The 22,638-nt window shown below is 39.3% G+C and overlaps 1 protein-coding gene across 10 annotated transcripts in view; it reads left to right on the top strand.

Annotated features, from left to right (window-relative positions):
* SNRNP25 (small nuclear ribonucleoprotein U11/U12 subunit 25) overlaps window positions 1-22,638 on the top strand; it is a 426,702-nt gene that overhangs the window by 220,499 nt on the left and 183,565 nt on the right. For 9 of the 10 annotated variants that reach the window (XM_044089460.1, XM_044089462.1, XM_044089461.1 and 6 more), the window contains one exon: window positions 6,930-7,004. The exons of the other annotated variant lie outside the window; for it this stretch is intronic. In XM_044089460.1, the coding sequence (XP_043945395.1) occupies window positions 6,930-7,004 (75 nt within the window). The remainder of the gene's footprint in view (window positions 1-6,929; window positions 7,005-22,638) is intronic. 10 annotated transcript variants of the gene reach the window in all.

Below are 22,638 nucleotides of genomic sequence, written 5' to 3'. Positions count from 1 at the left end.
ATTTGAGAGGAGCTTTCCTTTCTGTTTAGCACAACTGCTAATGATCCCTAGCAAAATTAACTTTAACCTGCTTTATGAATTTCAAACAAGTAATGGCATGCAAGCAGAGTGCCTCTTTTTTCATAATACTGGCAATCTGAATTTAATAATTGACTTTTGTCATAGGAGGCCAATGTAAAAGTGAGTATTTGAATATCTCCAGCGGGGACATGTAAAGATATTGTTGCTTAACTCTGCTGGAAACCAGAGATATGAAGTATTGTTGTTAATCTTGCAACAGTGTACCAGGATGCTGTTCTTGCAGGTCACTGCCTTTATGAAGAGTAAAAAAATTGTGGTCTAAAACAATAGAAGTAAACTTGAAACTTGCTTGAAAATTTTGTTTTTTCAAGAGAATGGGTGCTTCTTTTATTGACAAGTCAAGGCTAGGAATTTGTGGGAGTTGAGTAGGAGACAGCTGAAGCAGGGAAGTTGAAAAATAAGGACAAACAGTACGTTATGACAACATGAAACTGGTTTTATCTTGTATTTGTATGAGGAATATTATGTATGTATGTTTTCAGAAAAACTGAGACATTAAATCTTTTTTTCTTTAGCTTCTTCCTGACCCCCTTCTGATATAAGCTGTTCTTCCTTGCCTTTAACTGTCTTGTCCCTGAATCCCCCCGTTACTTTTTCCTGGGTACACTGCATGTACTGTAACCCTTCTCCAAGCTTTGTGACTACTCTGGAAGTCAGCCTCAACAGTACTCATTGTTTAGGCCCAGGAAGCAATGGATATATTGGGGAGAATGGAGTGTGGGAACCATCGTTCTTGAGGTGGGTGATCAATGACCCTATCTGTGGAGACCACTAATGCAGTGACCTCAGGATGTTATTGCTGCCCCTTGTGTTGGTCTGAGATGTCCTATGAGGTTCCTCGTCTCCATCAGAGGTTGTGCATGCATGGGGTTTCCCCTGTCACTCTCCTCCTCACCTTGGAATTGGAGAGCTGGCCATCATCCGCACCATTCTGTTCAAACCCCCAACATCCTGCCAGCCCTACTGGCGACACAAGTCCGTTCCTGAACTCAGGTTGCCAGGGTTGCACGTGTAAGCCCTGTCTCCTTTCCTTAGTCATTGCTTTCGTCATCATCTTCATCAACACCCCTTTTCGTATTTTTTCCCTACATGAGGTCAGGGAGTCCTGTGAACTGCTGCCACTTCTCTCGATTCATTGCCATTCTCCTACCTTCTTCAGTGGGCATGCCTGGTCTTCTCTCACATAATCTGTCCATCTCTTTGATGGATACACTAATTTTCTCCTGCCTTCTTCCTGTCTCTTCCAATTCCTCTTACTGTTTGGTATACCTTACTGTTCAGCTCCTTTGGCATTCTTTATTCACACACTACCCTGACGGTCTACACCAGTTGGCTGCAGCCCCTCCAGTTCTAGTTTTGATCTTTTCATTCTGACTTCCCTTATCCTTTCCACCCCTTCCCAGGTACTTGAAGCTGTTAACCTTCACTATTTTCCCTTCTGTTTCAATTTTCAACAACTTCTAATTCCCCTGTGCATCCAACTGCCTTATCTGTACTCCTTTTCATCCCATGTGCCTTCAGTTTTGCATTTCATTACCCTACCCTTTGGTGAAGTCCTTGCTCGGAGTCTGCCTGTAATGCCACATCATCTGCCTACAGTGACTTTGTTGATTTGTCCCTTCTGATCTGTTTGCTAATGTAGTCCATCACCAGTATGAACAACAGTGTGCTCAGAGCTGAACCCTGATGCACACCCACTCCATCTGGGAACTCCTCTGTGAGACTGAGCACTGTTTGTACTTGAGTCATTGTGTCCTTTTATACAGCTTGTACTGATTCTACCAATGTTTCTGGGACTTTGTACCACTGCAGGACTACCCAGATCAGCTTTCTTGGGACCTTGTTAAATGTTTTCTCCGAGTCTAGGAATGCCTACTTGGACTCTTTCCTCATTTCTATGTTCTTCTTCTTTAGTATCTATCTCACTGCAAACATTGGGTCAGTTGTACTGCATCCTGATCTGAATCCAAGCTACTTATCTCCCATCTTACTTTTTATTACTCTCTGTATTCATTTATCAGTCACCTTCTACAGAACTTTCATGCAGCTTGATATGAGTTTGATACCACTTTACTGCCCAGAGTTGTGAATGCCTCCTTTGTTCTTGAACACTGACAGTAGTATGCTTATTCTTCACTCACCTGGGATATGCCTGTCTTTCCATACTACTGTGAGCACCCTTAGCAATCATTTCTTCCCTATCTCACCCAACATCTTGGTCATATCTGATGTGACCTCATTTGAGCCTGTTGCTTTCCTTGACTTCATTTTCCTTGGAGCTGTTCTTACTTCTTCTAGGTTGGGCTTCTCCTCTTCCTTCACTGTAGACTGTCTACAGCAGTACATCTTCTATGGGGTTTTCTTCATTCAGAAGCTGCTGGAAGTACTCCTTCCATCTGTCTTTGATGTCTTATGGACTGGTGAGCAGATTGTTGCTTGCATTCCTTATGAAGGGTTTCTGACTACCTTCTTTATCTTTCTGAATTATCTTTCAACCTAATAGAGTTTCTTTGTGCCATCCACTGAATTACTTTACAGAAATTGTTGCCTCTGATACTTTGTGCTTTGCTATTGCAACTCCTCTCTTAGCCTCTTTGTTAGCCAGCCAGTATTCCTTCCTAGCCTGGTCCACGTTTTCTGTCTCCCCCTTTTTCCTGCACTCCTCCTTCATTTTAGTTATTTCCTGAGCTTCTGCTTTCCAGCACCAGCTTTCTTTATGTACCTTATTTCCATACGTGGCTCAGACGCATACCTCTTATGTAGTCTTCAACATGCTGTTTTGAGGCGATGACATTCTTCAACTCCATCGGTTTCTTCTTGTTCTTGAGGTGCTAGAGCCCAGAGTAATTCCTTGAACTGTTGTGCTTTCTCTCCAGTCAACTTCTAGGTCTTCAGCTTGGTTTTTGTTGACCTTAGAGCCTTCTCTGACCACTGCCTGCAACCAATTGTAGCGACTGTTTCACTGGGGATGACTTTGCAATCGCTGATTCTACCCTAGTGCATTTTCCTTACTAGGCTTATGGGAATCTCTGTATGTGTTGATTGACCAGAATATTTTTCATCGGTTCATCCTCTTTTATACTCGTTTTGTGGATGATGCCTTTTTTATATGGACAGGTCCGCAAGATATGCTGACAGATTTTGCAAAGTATTTGCAGAATACTGTGAGCTTTCTTAGTTTCACTGTGAAGTACTCAAATGAAATGAAATGATAGATTTCTTGGATGTTAAAAAAAGAATAAGAAACTTCAAAACTTCGCAGTGTGGAGGGCGTGATGTTCACTTCCTGAATTATGTTATGCACTTAGTTCACTTAATAAAAATCGAACTGTAAAATGTAACTGTAAAATACGTGCTACAAAATATTCAAATAGAAAATTATAGGTAGTCCACAGTTGAGTTAAAAATGGAATATACTTTATTGAAACATACAGACAAGCGATCCTAGCTGAGTATAGTGTAAAGCATTAAAAACATTCCTTACTTATATATACTCAAGTTGTTTGGAGCAAGGGAGTAGTTACAGAGGGTGGTTCTGTAAAGAGCAATAAAAGCATTAAAATGATTCCTTTAACCAAATCCCCCTTCCCCCTTAACACCATAGTGTAGACAGAGACTGTTCTACCTAAAACTGAAACTGAAAAGCTACAGACAAATTACAATCTAAGACCAGTTTACTAAAACTTTGTATAGGCTAACCACCTAATCCAAAATTTTATTGATTAAGAAACTAACCAACTAAAAAAATGACTAACAAAAAGATCTACCACTATACATCTTCAAGAATAAATATTAATACATATACAACTTTTAACAAAGATCACTTTCATTTCAGATAAATACTTCATCACATTTGTGTGAATGAATGAACATAACGTATATATATATTCATACACAACTGAAAACCTAAGTAGAATGAGAAACATAAAGTAATTGCTAAGCTGAAAATACAGTGATATATGTTAAAAATAAAGCAATAAGGCCATGGGGATCTGTTAAAGTGTGGCATCTAACTAAGAAAAAACTTGGTTTGAGTGTGCAAGAGTGCACTCGAGAGTAATTGCAACCTTTAAAACAGAAAAGGGAAAATAAAAAGACTAGGCCTGTGCACACATTGTGTGCACTATCAGATTTTCACTGCCTAAAAGGAAAAGTGCAACAAAAGTGTTCAGCTTAAAATCTAAAGTAGCATTTAATATGGAGCCATCAAAAATGATAACAGAAGAGAGAAAGAGTGATTGCAGTGGGAAATGATAATAAAAATAATTGGTAAAGGGGGAGGGTGGTTTGAGACTTCAGACATGAAGGCATACGATAAGGCCACACAGCTTAGATAATATATTTGATTCAGTGCTCTCAGTATATGCCCAAATGGAAGCATATGACAGGCATAATACCCATCACCACACATAGGCATTTGACATATTTACTATAGGAATATAAAGAGCATTATGTGCAGCTTTATATACATAAAATTAGTAAGCAAGTTATTACTTTGGAAGAAATTAGACCTTTAGAAAATGAAATGACACGGCTATACTGTATATCGTAATAAGAAAGGCACAGCATTTGGAAAAGAAAGAACAGAGGTTCTGGCAGCAGATGATAAAAAGGAAATAAGATTATAAACCTGGATGATGCTAGACAAACTTCTGTGTTATTGAACTGTGACCATTTCGCATACAGATCTAATGTTACAGTTAAAGTAAGATAGGGAGGCTGGATAGTAAATTGGTTAAACCAAAATAGTAGATTTTATAATTGAGACCAAAAGAGAAAATGTCAGATTGGAAAAGAGTAATAAGTAGGGCATGTAAGACAATATTAGATTTGAAAAGCCAATTTGTTTGCGTCTTTCGGCTTTTCCCGGTTAGGGGTCGCCACAGCGGAACTCTGGTCCGCTAATGATTGGCAGTAGATTTTTACGTGCCGAGTTGCCATCCCTGACGCACAACCTTCAACGAAGGTACGCCCATTCACGCATGCCTCCACACAGAAGACGCTCTAGCTGAGAATCGAACAGGACAACGTCTTACTGTGAGGCGACAACGCTACCGCAGCACCACCACCGCAGTCAATAAAGTGCAAAAATTAAAAATGGCATGGAGTGAATGGTTAAAGATCTTACAGATGATCCATGGAGGGGAATATGTCTTATCCCTAGATAAGTTCCTAGATTTATAGGTTCATAGGTTGGTACTGGGCTATCTGCTCAAAGGCATATATTAGCCCAGCCATGTTGTGCGGTATTCACCGCCCCTTTAGTAGTTCCCTAGACCCTTGTACTAGCAGCTAGTACCCTTGGCCCCTATCTAGTAGTGCTGTTGGTGTGATCCCTGGTGTGAACTTTCTGTTACCCATCCACTCATCAAGGTTCCTCTTGAAGAGTGATAGTAAGGGGAAATTTAGAAAATCTTTAGAATTTTTGCATCTAACTGTTTGTAAAAATATATATCAAAACCCTTACAAGGGTTTAGATGTTACCAAATATAAGAGGCATATGTTGGAGATGTTATAGTTCAGAGATTCTTTGGAGCATTTATATTTTGGAAGTGTATGGTTTTGCTTCAGTACAAACGCATATTAAAGAATAATGCTAAGTCTTATAATTGGAAGAGATTTAATTTCATTATAGAGATGTTTTTGTTGAGTTGGTATAAAATAACACGGCTGGGATAATATATTTAGCCAAATGTCTCAGTTGTTCTGCATTTTATATAAGGAAGACAGGCAGCTGAAATTAAGAATTTATGAGTATAACCTAGCAATCAGGAAGTAGGATGAAAGGAATGCTTTGTTCAAATACTCTCTATCCTCTCAGGATTTAAAAAAAATATTTTTTTTATCCTGGAAGAGGTACAAAAAGGTAAGAGATGTGGTTTATAGCAGGATAGGTTGGAGGCGAGGGAATTATTTTGGCAAAGCAAATTGAATGCTGCTATTAGGTCAGGGCTTAATCATAAACTTTCTATTAACAGTATTTTGACTTTAAAAGCTAATCAGTTACTATTCTTGGTTTTATGGATTTTATATTTTAATGTATTGAAACTGTATTGTTTATTACATTTGTAATGTATAAATACTGTTTAATAGCAGTTGTTTGGTAGGTGAATGTTCTAGCTGTCATTAATTAATGTTTGGAGATGATTGGTTGACGAGTTGTGATGTCATTACTCTTTTATTATTTAAACTTTTGTCTGTTTTAATGTAATCAGATTCTGATGAAGTTCTCTTTAGAACAAAAGCTCTTAAGCTGTAATAAAATGCTTTGTAAAAAAATTGTTGGGATCTTATACCTGGGTGTGAGAACAGTATATTGTGTATTTTTTTATTTGCATTTTGTACACTGGTTGGATCATTCTTTTTTGTTTTTTGTTTAGTTGAAACTATGTAGGCTGGTGTAGGAGTTTCCTTGATTTGTTGCTATTATGTACAAGTTGCAACTGTACTGATTTAATCCTGAAGAAAACCCTGGGAAAGGGGGAAAACATTGCCCAAAGTTGTGTTAATTTTCAGTCTGTAGTAAACTTATTTGCTTTGCCTTTATTGTCAGGGGGTCTAGACATATGGCATTACATACTATTATGTTTATGTTGTCCAGATTTTAACAAGAAAGTCTGTGACAATTTACAAATCTGAGTAAAGTCCATAACATTTCCTATTCATCAATAGCACGGTCTTGTTAAGCATCAAACAGTGCTGTGCTCGTAGAACCACGTATTGACTAGAGAAAGAAATTGCTTCATAAACATAGTCTGTGTAAGCAAAAATGAGTACTTAATTAGGTGTATTAGACATCGTTTGAAATTCAAACAGAAAAATGGAACTCAAGTTGGGATGTTTTTCAGGAGGTACGTGTGGAGAACATACAGCCTGACCTTTGGAGGAGAAAAACTTACAGATGACAAATTAAAGCTTAAAGAGTAAGTGATATATTTTTATGATATAGAGAACTTTCACTGACTGTACAAAAGTACTAATATTTTATATACTACTCTGGAAGCAGAAGTAAAACTTGTAACGTGGTTTATTGTGGTAAATGTTGACATGAAAACTTCCTAGTTTGTGACATGAAGCAAGACATTTGTCCAGACTAGTATTCCTGGGTCACACTTGAAAAAAGAGTTAATCTGTTGTCTATTTTCATTCATTCCTCATTTGTTGGGTTCGGATCTGACTCTCTGATCTGACTGGGCTGCTTCTTCCAGATCATAGGATTCTTGAGCTCTTGAATTCCTCCCTTTAGCCATAATGCCCCACCAATCTAACGTACCTACGATCTCAGTTAGTGCCGTTGCAAGTAGACATGTATTATGAGCTCTCAGGAGCTATTTGATTGCTAGTTTTTCATTTAAGTGAGTTTAATTCCTTTTAGTTTCTTCTTACACATTTATAGATGTCTCTGTATAGCTCCCTTGTACCCTTTTTATTATTACATCCTTTTTCTCTGCAAATGGCCTAGTCTCTTTCTCCTTGAGTACCTCTCAGTACCATCATTGGTAGTCTTCCTTTCCCCTTATTGTACTTTTGATAGTACCCCTTAATACCACTGTTGGTGGGCTTTTCTTTCTTTTTGTAAAAAAAAATTTATTTATTTTATTATTTATTTATTTATTTTTTAATGTTTCTTGTGGACAAGATTCCAAACTCTGGTATCCACACAAAATGTGTGCTGTTTAGGCCAAAAACACTTAGAAATAGATTGTGACATTTGTGCAGGCTTTAATTACAGAGCATTGATTGACAGGAAGAATGTTTGTCCTAAGGGGCCATCTTCTTTTCAAACACTCTACTCCAGCTGCTAGGGCTCAAACCCCTAAAAACAAAACAAAAGGGCAACTCTGTTGTAAAGGACAAGGATTCATGTAAAAGGTCTCCTGATAGTCCTTCGACCTCGACTTTCACTACAGCTCCTTCACCTGAGCCACCAACAAAATTTTTGAAAAAGTCCGATCTGACTAATTTGGATCCGAAGCCAAGAATTGAAAGATGCCCCTTATATCCATGCTACCTATTTTCTTTCAGGGCATATCGTTTTCAACCATCTCTGTTCCTTGAACAGTCATCCAGAAGACATTCTAGTCCCTCTTCAATAGTTTTATCCCATTGATCCTCCAGGAGCCTATCCAAAACAGACGTGGATGGGATGATACGGAAGTTCCTCAGGACGCAGTTCAAATGGGAGTCTTTTTGGCTCCATCCCCATTGGGTCCTAAGAGTCTTCATTTAATTTCTCCTTCTCCGATCCATCCTTCAGTTTCAAAGACATCAGATCCAAAAACCTTGGGGGCATCTTCCTTGGATCCGAAGATCATCTTTTCTTCAAGTCTGATGATTTCTATGAGTCGATCACCACCAAATATCTCAGAGCCAGAGGATTCTCAGAACCAAAGTATCTATGCTGGCTCTGGGTTCTTTGGAGTTGAATCTGAAGCTGTCAGAGCCTCAAAGTTAGTTCATTTCTGGCTCCCTTTTTGGGTGGATGTCTTTGGGAAGTCTGGAGCCAATGATCTGAGAGGGTCCATTGTCGGATCCATCTGTTTCTACTTCCCCCAGGCACTCTGCTTTCTAGGCACTGGAGATAGTCTTCTCTGCAACAAGAGAACAGTCTTCTTTATCTTTAGTTTTGCATCCTGAGCCTTGATCATCCCTTCCACTGGGAAAGCCAGTCCGAGCTAGCATCCAGTCCACTCATCAGGGTGTCATCATCTCTTCCGATACCTCCCCAGGGTATCCCACCAGGTAGGTCCCTCAGAAGAGAACATGCAAGAGGAGGCACTTAGACTCCCCAAAAGAGTCTGTCACTGAAGACAGTGATTGTGATGATGGGGAAGGGTCCCCCCGATCACCCCCTTTGGAGAAATCTTGGAACTCCTTAAAGCAAAGAGGTGGTTGGTCTCCGGAATAACCCTTCCCAAGAGGAATCAGTGTTTCTGGAAGCTTTCAGGTCTGGCCTTTTCCCAAGAGACCAGACAAAATCCTTGCACCTCCAAAAGACCATCTACACTGATCATTGAAATTGCTACACCTAGTGACTACAGTGTCCTGCGTACAGAAAGACGCAAAGTAATTAAACATAAGGATTTGTAGTCAGAAACTAGAGCAATGTGGAAGAAAGATACCCAGACAGTTCCAATAGTGGTAGGAGCAATGGGTCTTATAAAAAAGAGAATACAATCGTATTTAGATATTTTTCCCATACATGTAGCTCCATATGAATTGCTGAAGGAGTTATTACTGGGAACACTGCTGGTGCTGCAAAGAGTACTTCTTGCTGACATCAAAGATTGAAACAATACTAGTTTCATGAACTTTAATCATACTTTGACTTAGAAATGGGGTCCATTCCCATCATGGTATTAGAAATTCAAAAGATTTGGAGAAATTAAAGAGTAAATGAGTGCCGGTTAATGCCATGGTTGTTGTAGCAGCCAGGAGAAAGGAACTAGCAGGACAGTGTTCCTCTGTCCACCCCTCTAACAGGGAGATTAGGGTGCAGGATAGGTTTGGGAAGTGTGTCTATGCATCAGCGACCTTTGCTTTAAGGTCACTGACTTATTTGGCACATTTTACCAGACTTCAGAGAGATTTGTTCAAGAAGGTCCCCAAATCTCTTTAGGGATCCATGTCCTCTGAGGAAGGGAATACCATTTCCTCACAGCTGGCTACACTTCAATCAATATGTAATTTGTCCATGAGGTTAATCTCCCATGCTGCGGAAGGTAACTTGTGCGTGGCAGGTTCAAACATTTCTATTAGGAGACATGCCTGGATGCTCTTGTGTGATTTTTAAGGAACCATTTAAATCTTCACCTTTTGATGGAACCTCACTCTTTGGCTCCAAGGTAAAAGACACTGCCTCCAAATGTGAACAAGAAGGAAAGACCCTGTCTGCTGTGATTGTACATTTTTCTACTCCTCAAAGGTCATTTGTTAGGAACCAAAGAGGTGGTGGAAAGATATGGTTCAGGAAATCCCAGAGTCCCTTTCAAGAATCACATTGAATTAGGTCCCCCAGGGGCAGAGGGGTCAACTTAAATGGAAGACACTATCCCCATGGCAGAGGCGGTCCACATAAACAGAAATCTATAAATTTTCTCAGACAGATCCTATCAGTGCTCCTGAATGGAGGTGAAGCTGTCTGTTTGTTGAGGCATTTGGTGGGGGGGGGTCATCTATCCATGCACCAGAGAGCCTGGCTAGACATCACAACAGATTTATGAGTGCTAAGAATAATATCCAGGGTTATGTTGTACCATTTTCCCAATTCCCTCCAGCAGAAGATCCGCTGTGTTCCTCCCAGTCAGGGAAAGCAGCTTCTCTGCAGGTAAAAATGCTGCTAGAAAAAGAGTCATCCAAGAGGTCCCCCTCCCTGACCAAAGAGGATCCGGAACTTATTCAAGATTCATTTTGATGCCAAAAAAACGTCAGGGGACATGAGACCAATTTTGGATTTCAGCAAACTAAATCAGTCTGTTCAGGATATAGAGTTCTGGATGGTCATGGTTCAGCCCATTCTGCCGTTTCTGCACGACAACTGGATGTGCCAAATAGATCTTCAAGATGCATATTGATGCATCAGAATAAACAGGCACTCCAGCAGATACCTACACTTCTGGCTGGGAGCCAGTCATTACCATTTTAGAGCACTGTCCTTTAGACTTACCACAGCCCCCAGGGTATTCACCAAATGCCATTGTAGCAGCCCACCTGAGACTGCTAGGATTCCGAGTGTTTCCATATCTAGACAAGTGGCTCCTGACTGCTCCAGCCAAGCATCAGCTGATTAAAGCAAGGGGACTATTTGCTCCATCTGTGCTCCAGTATGGGAATATCAATCAGTTTCAACAAATCTCGACTCCCAATGACTCAGAATTTGGAATTCTTTGGTGCTCATCTGAATACAACCACCCAAATAGCTTCTCTTCCTCTATCTCAAATAGAAACCATTCAGTTCCATGTCAAGAAGGTAATTCAGAATTTTCCCTTTCATCTAATACTTCAAGCCTTGGGATATATGACAGTGACATTAACCCTTGTACCACTTGCCAGGTTCCGTATGAGAATCCTTCAATGGATACTTGCCATGGTTCATAAGTTCATAGGTGTGTACTAGGCTAAAGGCCCTGGAGCCTTTACAAGCCTAGCCCATAGGATTACCCTGGCATCATGCCACCCGTCCTTAGTTCCCAGTGCCTCTGTTGAGTAGAGCCACTAGAGTGATCCCTGGGGTGAATTTTCTATTTCCCATCCATTCATCAAGATTTCCCTTGAAGAGGGCCAGTGAGATGCTTTGCTTGACATGTATGGGAAGTCTATTCCGTAGCATGGGCAGTCTCTGGGTTATGAACCTGTCCCTCCAGCATGTTCTGTTGAGTGTGGTAATGAGGTTGCGGTCTCTGGAGTGTGTGGTGAGTAGGGATTGGGATTTCTTTAGATGTAGCATTTCTAACAGAGCTGGGTCAGACATGGCTTTGTAAGTCAAGCAGAGATCGCCTCTAATTTGGCGATATGAGACAGAAAATAGTTGGAGTTTTTTTGAGTCTGTCCATATAGGACAAGTGTTTAAGGCCTAGGATCCTCTTTGTGAGGTGCTTTTGTGGCCTCTCCAGTTGTTGCAGGTACATGCCAAATGGGGCATTGTACTTGATGATTGGCCTAATGAGGGAAGAGTAGAGGAGACAATGACCTCTTTCTTCCTGGATGCAAAACCCTTAGTAATGAGATGTGCCACATAGAAGGACTTTCTGACTACAATGGCAATGTGGTGATCAAAAGAGAGGTTGCTGTCAACCTGTGTTCCTAGATCTCTAATAACGCCTTTTGTGTTCAGTGGACTACCATTGATGTGGTATTCAAGGGAGCTGAGTTTTTCCCAAAGGAAATGACGACACATTTTTGGCATTGAGTGTAAGGCCATGGTTCTGACACCAGTCATTGTTCTCAGTGAGGCCTTTTTGTAGGATGTCAACATCACTTGGGGAGTTAATAATAGCTCCCAACTTGCAATCGTATGTAAACATTGTCAGCCAGAGTCCCTTTGTGTTGGCCTGGACTTCAGAGAAGTAGATACCAAACAGGAGAGGACCCAGGACCGAACCCTGTGTGACTCCACTCGTGACTGGTCTGCATTCTGATTTGGAGTCAGCTACTTTTACACTGTGTGTTCTATCTGTGAGCCAGTTTGCAACCCACCTAGTGATTTAGGGGTTGATGCCTGGCTTAGTGAGTTTTTCTATGATTCCTGAGTGGGGAATGGTATCAACAGCCTTAGCCAGATTAAGGTAGGCTGTATGAACCACCTTGCCTTCATCCACAGTTCTGGTGACTGACTCAACTCTACAAAGGCTGTGTTTTTGTTCTCCCTCAACCCAAGGACATAGCAACTACAGACGCGCATCAGCTCGGTTGGGGGGAGATTTCCTTAGGTGGACAGTCCAAGACACATGGTCTCTCAAAGAGGCCAAGATGCATGACAGTGTCCTGGAGAGGAGAGCTGTCCTCCTAGCACTGTAGGCCTTTCAAGACTCTCACCCAATCGTGACTATTGTTCCAGTTGGATGATATGTCAGTAGTCTGGTACATTAACAAACAAGGGAGAACCAGATTTTGTCCTCTTTGTCGAGAAACTATGAGAGTACAGCAATGGGTGATCTCTTCCACTTGCTTTCTGGTAGCAACTCACATCCCAGGGAAATCCAGCATGATTGCAGATAGGTTAAGCAGGTCCATTTTGATACCTCATTAGTGGCATCTCAGTATCAGTGTGGGGGAGAGAATATTCCATCAATGGGGCCAACCATGCTGTGATCTGTTTGCCTCTCCACTCAGCAACAAATGCAGCAGGTTCTTTGCCCTGACCCCCCCCCCCCCACTGTACTTCATGCTTGGCCCTCCCGGTCTCCTTTTCGCTTATTCCCCATTAACCCTTATGCCAAAATGTTTATAGAAAGCATCTTGATTGAAGAGAGTAGTTATCCTCATTGCTCCTTACTGGCCTTGTCAGATGGGTTTCCTTTCCTCTGGCCTCATTTCCTACATCTACCATGGATTCTGGATCCATCTCAGATCTTCTGTCTCCTCTGACAGGCATAACTTACTCAGACTTAACAGGCCTCAAGTTGACTGCATGATTTCTCCAGGTCCATTGATTGCTAGACAGCCCAGCCTGTCCTCCCAGATCTGTCACATTTTATTATCTTCCCATAAAGCTTCCGCCAGGAATATTTACAAGAGTAAATGGGAAAGATTTGCTCTTTGGGCCCTAAGCAAAAACCTAGACCCCTTTTCAGCACCAATTTCAAATGTCCTTAACTTTTTTGCCAATATTTTCAATGAAGGTGCTAGTTTCTCAACTATTAGAGTACAATTACCAGCCATTTCCAACTTTAGTCTGGGAGTAAATAATTCTACCTTTGCATATTCTAAGCTTTGCAAAGCCTTTCTAATAGGAGCCTCTTACTTAGACTTCCTTTAAAGAATCCCATCCCTCCTTGGGATTTAAATGTTGTACTTCAAGCCTCCCTTTGAACTTTCAGCTAAATCTGATCTACAGTTTTTGACCTGGAAAATTGTTTTCTTAGTCGCTATTGCATCTGCCAGAACAGTGACTGAACTTCAAGCACTGACCTCTAAGCCTTTTTATTTAGTTTTTCACAAGGATAGGGTTTCTCTATGGACCAATCCATGCTTTGTACCAAAGATGGTTTCTGAGTCTAATATTAATCAGGTCATTAATCTTCCAGTGTTCTTTCCAAAATTTTCAAACAAAGGCAAATATTTCTTACATTTGTTAGATGTGCACAGACAATTACTTTTCTGCCTTTACAGAAGGATCTAAGAAAGTCTGAGCAGTTTTCCTTTTCTGATTCAAAACTAGGCAAACCAGTATCTAAAGTTTCTCTGGCCAAATGGTTAACTGATTGTATTACCTTTGTTTATAAAAAAGTGGGTTTGCCTTTACCAAGACCACCTAAAGCCCACTCCACCAGGTCTATAGCAACTTCATCAGCCTTTTTATCCAGAACTTTCTTGGATGATATTGGTACAGCTGCAACTTGGGCTAATCCTCATACCTTTATTGCTCATTAAAAACTGGATCTGGTCTCTAGGGGAGGGGGCAGCCTTTGGCTCAGCGATGCTCCAGAATATCCTTCCTTGTTGTCCTCCCGGGATTTGGATAGCTGTGGACACGGTCACAACAATTGAGGAATGAATGAAAATGGACAACATCAGATTAAAATGTTATATACTCACCATAACTTTCTGTCTGTGTTGTTCATTTTCATTCTTCCTTAGTTTCCCACTCCAACTACCTCCCTCCTTGTTCTACTCCTGGAGAGATTGAAGAGTATTGGAGGAGCCTCTGTTCTTTGTTTGAGCTCCATCTTCCATTTTTGTTTTCCTATTTTCCACTGTTCTGTTAGTCATATGGGCAGCAAACTAGATCTGAGGTATGTTAGGTTGGTGAGGTATTGTGGGTGAAAGGGAGGAGCTTGAGAGCTCAAGTATCCGACAATCTGGAAGAAGCAGCCAATTCAGATCTGAGGGTCAGATCCGAACCCAGCAGATGAGGATGAATGAAAATGGACAACACAGATGGAACATTAAGGTGAGTACATAACTTTTTATTTATACTTTGTGTGTCTTTGTTTATATTATCTGTCAGTCTTTCCATCCTGTTCTTTTGAATCATATTAAAAGAAATGCTCTTACCCCCTTTACAGACTCACTCTCTTGCATACATTGCCACTTTTTGTGTACATCCTTTACTGCATTATTAAGTTGTACTGTTTGCATGCCTTTAACATTAATGCATTTATTTCCCCTGTGCAGTTTCTGTCTTTATACCATTATTGCTTATCCTGTCACATCACAGAAAAACTAGTGCTGTAACTTTTTCAGTTTTTACCACCCTGTATTATTGTAGCTGCTTATCAAGGAGATCACTGCTGATGTCATATTTATTACTTCATGATTAGTTATAAAGGGGGGAGGGTTTACAGGATTATAATCAGTATGGCAATAGGCAATGTCATGTCCTTAGGTTAGATGTCTGTCTTGGAGTGCTTGAAAGTGTGGACCAAGATCTATGTTGCTGCCTTGTGCAAATTGCTTCTTTAAAGAAGACTGAAGTAAGGGCTGTCACTGTAGTGGAATGTGTGTTGAACAGTGCCTCCAGCTTCTTTTAACTCATTCACTCCGGAGCAACTCAGGAAATGTTGTCTGCTTACTTCCACCATAGGAACAACAGTGCAGCCTGAGCTCTTTTTCAGAAAATCCATTTGTAATACCATACATAAAACAAATGTTCATAACTCTTTTTAACCATAAGAGCTAGACTAAAAATGTAAATGCGAAAGTTGTTCAGCAGACACTAACCTTTCCAACAGTATAAATGTTGATAGTGCGTACCTAAATCATTATTAAATATTTGCCAAGGAATGCTGATCTTGTGCATATTTTTTTACCTTTTAGGAAAAACAAAGCACAATATCTCAGTCAATGTACCATGTAGACCCATACAATTTGTATTTAATTTGTTTGTATGAATGTCAGCTTTAAAATGATACTTTAACCATTACTGTGTGATGCTCCTTTACTGAGATATCTACAGAAATATTATTAATATTATATTTCTCATAATTGTTAAATAAACAAACCATAATATCTCATCACCTGTAACAGACAGAGGCTACATATCAGTGTACAAGTTGTGTGGCTCAATGTCAGCTTCAAAATGATGTATCATATGTGTCGGCACCATGCTCCTTTGCAAAGATATGGGCATGATAATGTATTGGAAATGGATAATTTTCATAAACAAACGGTGATATGTGTAAATGTGTACAGCGTACAGACATGGTTCTTTTACCATGTTGTAAGGAGTAATGCTGTCTTCAAAATGAGGCACAGTGATATGTTCCCTTGCAAAGTTATTTACCAACATAATTTCCATAACCTAAATCCTAAACAAACTTTGATATCTGTACATGTCTACAACATACAGACATGGTTCTTTTACCACGTTGGAACTATTAATGCTGACATCAAAATGAGGTTTTACTTAACACATTTACATACTTCCTTGCAAAGTTATTTACCAAATTATGAAAAAAAAATCATAATTTCCATAACCTAAATCCTAAACCGACTTTGATATCTGTACATGTGTACAACATACAGACACAGTTCTTTTACCATGTTGGAACTATTAATGCTGTCTTCAAAATGAGATATTACTTGGCACATTGACATGCCCTTTGCAAAGTTATTTACCAAAATATGAAAAAAATCATAATTTCCATAACGTAAGCCCTAAACAAAGTGTAGACCAACCAAGAAAAAAATCCAGAACACACCCGTGGAGACAATAATTCAACTGCAGCAAGGTAATGGTAACAAGCAGGTTTAATACCAACTTCTGGAAGACAAACAACTTGATGATGATAGCGCTGACAACAATTCAGCTTTTTTCAAGTCAGAGCAAACAAAGCAAACTGGAAAAAAAGCAATTAAAAGTAATTAGAAAGCATTTCAAGATGATGAAAAATTCAGTCTTGATAAAGCTCTTTAAAACATTTTCTGATAAATATTCCTAAAAAACATTATAAAAATACAGACTATAATCGCCTGAGAACTGGTCCTATGCTTAACGTCTCGTTCATGCCAGGCATGCTGCCAGCATCAAGCCTCAGTGACTTCCAAGGTGGACTCCTCTATTGCTGGGATGGACTTGTTCAAGCACCATGAAAACAACTGAGGAGTGTTTATAGAATCGTTACTATCTTTCTTTTGTCTATATCATAGATATGTTCATATATACGCTTGTCAAGCAACACCCAATGTATACTACTCCTTTCGTGTTGCAAGTGTGATGACCATGTGGTTTCAAATTGACACGCGTGCTTTTAAATATAACTGACTGTTGTTGATTATAAAAGAGCATTGTTTGCACATGCCACATTTAAAAGTACCATTCCTTTGTTTTGGTAGTCATTACAAGTAGTGCTATGTTTTGTTAGAAAACTTCTTTTAAATTCCTCTTTTCTAACAAAGGATGGTTTCTTGGAAATCAAATTCTTAAATTCATCATTGGTTTGTAATACAAACCAAAACTTCATAATTGTATTTTCTATCTCCCTTGAATTCTCTGAGTAAGTATAAATGAACTGACTCTGGTTCTCTTGGGTTTGTGTGTTGGGAATCAAAACCACAGCCTCCTTATTCCCAAATAATGGTGTGTATGCAGAATCCCTTTTTATTCACCAAGTAGTCTGGATAACCTCTATCTGCAAACATCACCTTAAGGTTGTTGGCTTCATCAATAAAATCAGATAACCTGCTACACTGATAAGCAAGCCTTTAACTATCCCTTTCTTTTGTTGAAAGAATGAGGGTTTTCTATAAACTTTAGAATACAGTTCACCTGTTTGAGCATCTCTCAGGATTGCTACATCTAGATAATGAAGTTCGTTCACATTAATTTCGAAAATCCCCTGTCACTTGTTCTCTGGTGCCATCCCAGATGATACATATATCATCCAAGTAATATATTGTGCCCAAGTGGCAATACCCAGTGTGGCGTTACGGTGGCACAGAAGCACCATGTGCCCCTCTTTTGTTTGTTTAAACAACTACTGAGACTAGTTTCAAACCTAAGAAAATCAGTAAACCATTCAACAGTATGAGGTATGTTAGAATAGGTCTTTAATGTCCACAGTGATCATCAAAGAAGAAGTAGGCATTTTCTTTTGGGAAAAGTTTGAGGAACTCCAGGAATCTTTTATCACATGGGTCATAGCCAGGGTGTGCTTTTAGTAACAAAATCTATAAATTTGGAAATGGGTTCAGGATTGACCCCAGCCTGAGACAATTGGTCTAGCGGCAGCGGATTAATATTTTTATGAGTTTAAAATAATAGGAACCCTGGGTTTGCTATATTGTACTCATTGCGAGATATGAGACAATACTGCTGGTCGTTGTGTAGCATGTTGTGTATGATTTCTTCATAAGTGTGGTCATACATAAGTACCACACCACACGCCCTTGTGGTTTTCATGACCCTCCTGTGTTCCCTTGAAAGTAAAGAAATAAATTCAAGTTCTTGTTTGGTTAAATTAGAATGCTGCGTGTTCCCAGAACGTAACGCTTTAAAGGTTGCACCATGGGGGATTAAGGTGCTTTTTCTAGTGAGCCCACTAATATTGTGTGTTGTATTTTTAAAAAAATGCTTTAAATTCAATGCTCTAGTAAAAAGTTTAAGTTCTACCAATAGATTAGCCAAGTTAGTTCTATTGGAAGGTACGAATTGGAAGCCTTTGGTAAAAACGTCAAAGGCCAACATGTCTATTGAAATTTCAGTAAAATTGTAAATGCTGAAATTATTCATTTTGAACACCCTACAGTTAGAGCCATCCGTATGCAAACCTGAGTTAATCAAAGTGCATGGGGGCAGCAAAACATGGGATCAAGCCTTGTATCATAATAATTTGCTACACTTATTTGTTGTACCATCTGGTCCCTGGTCTCACCTCCGCTCCTCCCCGGGATAATGAAAATCCTGGTTACGCTCTTTTCTATCCTTTTCAGTGGCGTTCACTTCCACTGTCAAGAGTACTGTTATATCTACTATTGTTAGCTGATTTGTTGTAACACATCCCTCTCAAGTTTCTTAATCTTTCTAGTGATAATTTTGGAACAAAATAAATCAACCTCAAATCTGAAATAACAATGTTGTGAAGGTTGTTTAGTTCCTCAATCAGTGTTTTAGCCTTATTCTTCAAGCATGACTATAACCTCAAGGCCTGCCCGATCAAAATACTGCAAAGCTGTTTATACTGTGCAAACAAAGTTCGGCTTAAAATAATTAAAATTCCTTAGGGGATACGGCTTGGTCCCTGACACATTCTGTCAATTAACATGAGAAACAGTACCTTTGTTAAAATTGAGTGCTTTCATGGCATCCTTGGTTACGCGGAAAAACTTCGGTGTAGTCCTTGTTCCGCCTGAATCTCTCCAGTGCGTTGTACCAATGGAACACTGCTGAAGAAATACATACAACATCCTTACGCTGTAAATTGATTGAGCTCAGTGAGCATGTCTAGCACCTGGTTGAATTCTACAGGAAGGTTAGAATCAGTTTCCTGTAGCGGGTTGAGCAGCCTCCCGGTGGTCATGGTACCAAAACAAGAACCAGAAAACTTCACGAACAAATGTAGACCAACCAAGAAAAATCCAGAACACGAGACAATAATTCAACTGCAGCAAGGTAATGGTAACAAGCAGGTTTAATACCAACACGAATCCTTCACAGAACAACTTGATGACAACAATTCCAGGCTTTTCTTGATAAAGTGATAGTATATACACTATACAAAATAAAGTAAAAAGATCATGTAGTGTGCAAATTATACATTTTCTGATAAATATTCATCCAAGACTACAACTTGTATATAAAAAGAAATACCAAAACATTGTAAAAAATACAGACTATAATCTAGCTCGTCTGAGCCTGAGAACTGGTCCTATGCTTAACGTCTCGTCTCTAATGTTTTTTTAGTACTTGCTGTTAGCATATTTATGTTTTACCAACAGTTCTTATTACATTTTCCAAGCATAGTTGTGCTCTTTTTACATGTAAACAGTACTTATTTACTTGCTTATAGCTTGTTGATACATATCTATGTTTTGGTATTTCTTTTTATATACAAGTTGTAGTCTTGGATGTTTTTAATGCAGATAGGGAATATTTATCAGAAAATGTATAATTTGCACACTACATGATCTTTTTACTTTATTTTGTATAGTGTATATACTATCAGGAGTGTTAGAATGTGTTACACTGAACACTATGTGTTTTAAAGAGCTTTATCAAGACTGAATTTTTCATCATCTTGAAATGCTTTCTAATTACTTTTAATTGCTTTCCAAGTACCAATTAAATTCAGCATGTGACTCAGCTATTTAAGCACTGTTTTTCCAGTTTGCTTTGTTTGCTCTGACTTGAAAAAGCCTGGAATTGTGCAGTCATCAAGTTGTTCTGTGAAGGATTGTTGGTATTAAACCTGCTTGTTACCATTACCTTGCTGCAGTTGAATTATTGTCTCCACGGTGTGTTCTGGATTTTTCTTGGTTGGTCTACATTTGTTCGTGAAGTTTTTCTGGTTCTTGTTTTGGTACCATGACCACCGCGAGAGCTGCTCAACCCTGCAGTTACACCTACAGGAAACTGATTCTAACCTTCCTGTAACGCGAGCAGAATTCAACCAGGTGCTAGACATGCTCACTGAGCTCAAGGGACTTCTCAATTTACAGCGTAAGGATGTTGTATGTATTTCTTCAACTAACATTTCCCTAGCAGTGTTCCATTGGTACAAGCTGAGGGATTCAGACGGAACAAGGACTACACCGGTTGTTCACGATAACCAAGGATGCCATGAAAGCACAAAACTTCTAATATTCGTGTCAATCCAGGTGCCGGTCCAAGAAAACAAAGGACAAAACGAAAGAATTTGACTTTTCAAACTGAATCAGCCTTTCAATTTTAACAAAGGTACTGTTTCTCATGTTAATTCTGTGGCCATTGATACGGAGTTTACTACTTTTAAAAATAAACTGTATGCTAAAAAGTAATCAATGCGAATTGACTACCTGACAGAATGTGTCAGGACCATCCCTAAGGGGCTACGACTATTTAAGTTTCGAACTTTGTTAAGCATGGCTCTGCACAGTATAAACAGCTTTGCAGTATTTTGATCGGGCAGGCCTTGAGGTTATAGCGGTCATGCTTGAAGAATATGAAAAGAAGGCTAAAACACTGATTGAGGAACTAAACAACCTTCACAACATTGTTATTTCAGATTTAGACTTTGGCATGGTCAAACACGACTATGACAAGGTCTTTGAGGAGGTTGATTTATTTTGTTCCAAAATTATCACTAGAAAGATTAAGAAACTTGAGAGGGATGTTCATGAGTACAGGGAAGAGAAGGCATACCCTTGTTACAACAAATCAGCTAACAATAGTAGATATAACAGTACTCTTGACAGTGGCACTGATGAAGTGTTTCAGGGTAACCACAATGAGGCCCCCCCGAGAAGTGAACGCCTCAGCTGAAAAGGATAGAAAAGAGCGTAACCAGGATTTTCATTATCCCCGGGAGAGCCGGGGTGGGGTACAAACCACAGAGACCAGGGACCAGATGGTACAACAAATAAGTGTAGCAAATTATTATGATACAAGGCTTGATCCCATGTTTGGTGTTGCCCCATGCACTTTGATTAACTCTAACGCCAACGAGGTTTGCATACAGATTACGGATGGCTCTAACTGTAGGGTGTTCAAAATGAATAATTTCAGCATTTACAATTTTACTGAAATTTCAATAGACATGTTGGCCTTTGACATTTTACCAAAGGCTTCCAATTTGTACCTTCCAATAGAACTAACTTGGCTAATCTATTGGTAGAACTTAAACTTTTTACTAGAGCATTGAATTTAAAGCATTTTTTTAAAAATACAACACACAATATTAGTGGGCTCACTAGAAAAAGCACCTTTAATCCCCCCATGGTGCAACCTTTAAAGCTTTATGAGGAGCTAGTAGAACATGAACTACGAGACAAGTTGTTACGTTCTGGGAACACGAGCATTCTAATTTAACCAAACAAGAACTTGAATTTATTTCTTTACTTTCAAGGGAACACGTCAGGGTCATGAAACCGACAAGGGCGGTGGTGTGGTACTTATGTATGACCACACTTATGAAGAAATCATACACAACATGCTACACGACCAGCAGTATTGTCTCATATCTCTAATGAGTACAATATAGCTGTAGCCAAGATCAAATACACATTATACGATCACTTATTACAAGGTGTCATTAATGAGCAATTGTACAATTTTCTTTTAGTTAACAAACCCAGGGTTCCTATTATTTTTGGAATCCCCAAAACTCATAAAAATATTAATCCGCTGCCGCTTAGACCAATTGTCTCAGGCGCTGGGTCAATGGAACCCATTTCCAAATTTATAGATTTTGTCACTAAAAGCACACCCTGGCTATGACCCATGTGATAAAAGATTCCTGGGAGTTCCTCAAACTTTTCCCAAAAGAAAAATGCCTTACTTCTTCTTTGATGATCACTGTGGACATTAAAGACCTATTCCTAGCATACCTCATACTGTTGGGGTTGAATGGTTTACTGATTTTCTTAGGTTTGAAACTAGTCTCAGTAGTAACATCATTAACTTAATTTCTGATATGCTCTACATTGTTCTAAATAATAGCTATGTGTTTTTCAATGGGGAATTGTTTAAACAAACAAAAGGAGCGGTATTGCACAGATGGGAGCACGAGTTTATATTCCAGTCCACTTGGGCACAATATATTACTTTTATTGCCGTTACTTGATGATATATGTATCATCTGGGATGGCACCAGAGAACAAGTGACAGGGTTTTTGGAGCATATTAACTCTTCTACTGATTTTCTATCCTTACCCATGAAATTAATGAGAATGAACTTCATTATCTAGATGTAGCAATCTTGA

The sequence above is a fragment of the Protopterus annectens genome, chromosome 12.part0 (assembly GCF_019279795.1).
Source record: "Protopterus annectens isolate FY-2018-M chromosome 12.part0, PAN1.0, whole genome shotgun sequence".
NCBI lineage: Eukaryota > Metazoa > Chordata > Ceratodontiformes > Protopteridae > Protopterus > Protopterus annectens.
This window is presented reverse-complemented; position numbering and strand designations above follow the sequence as displayed.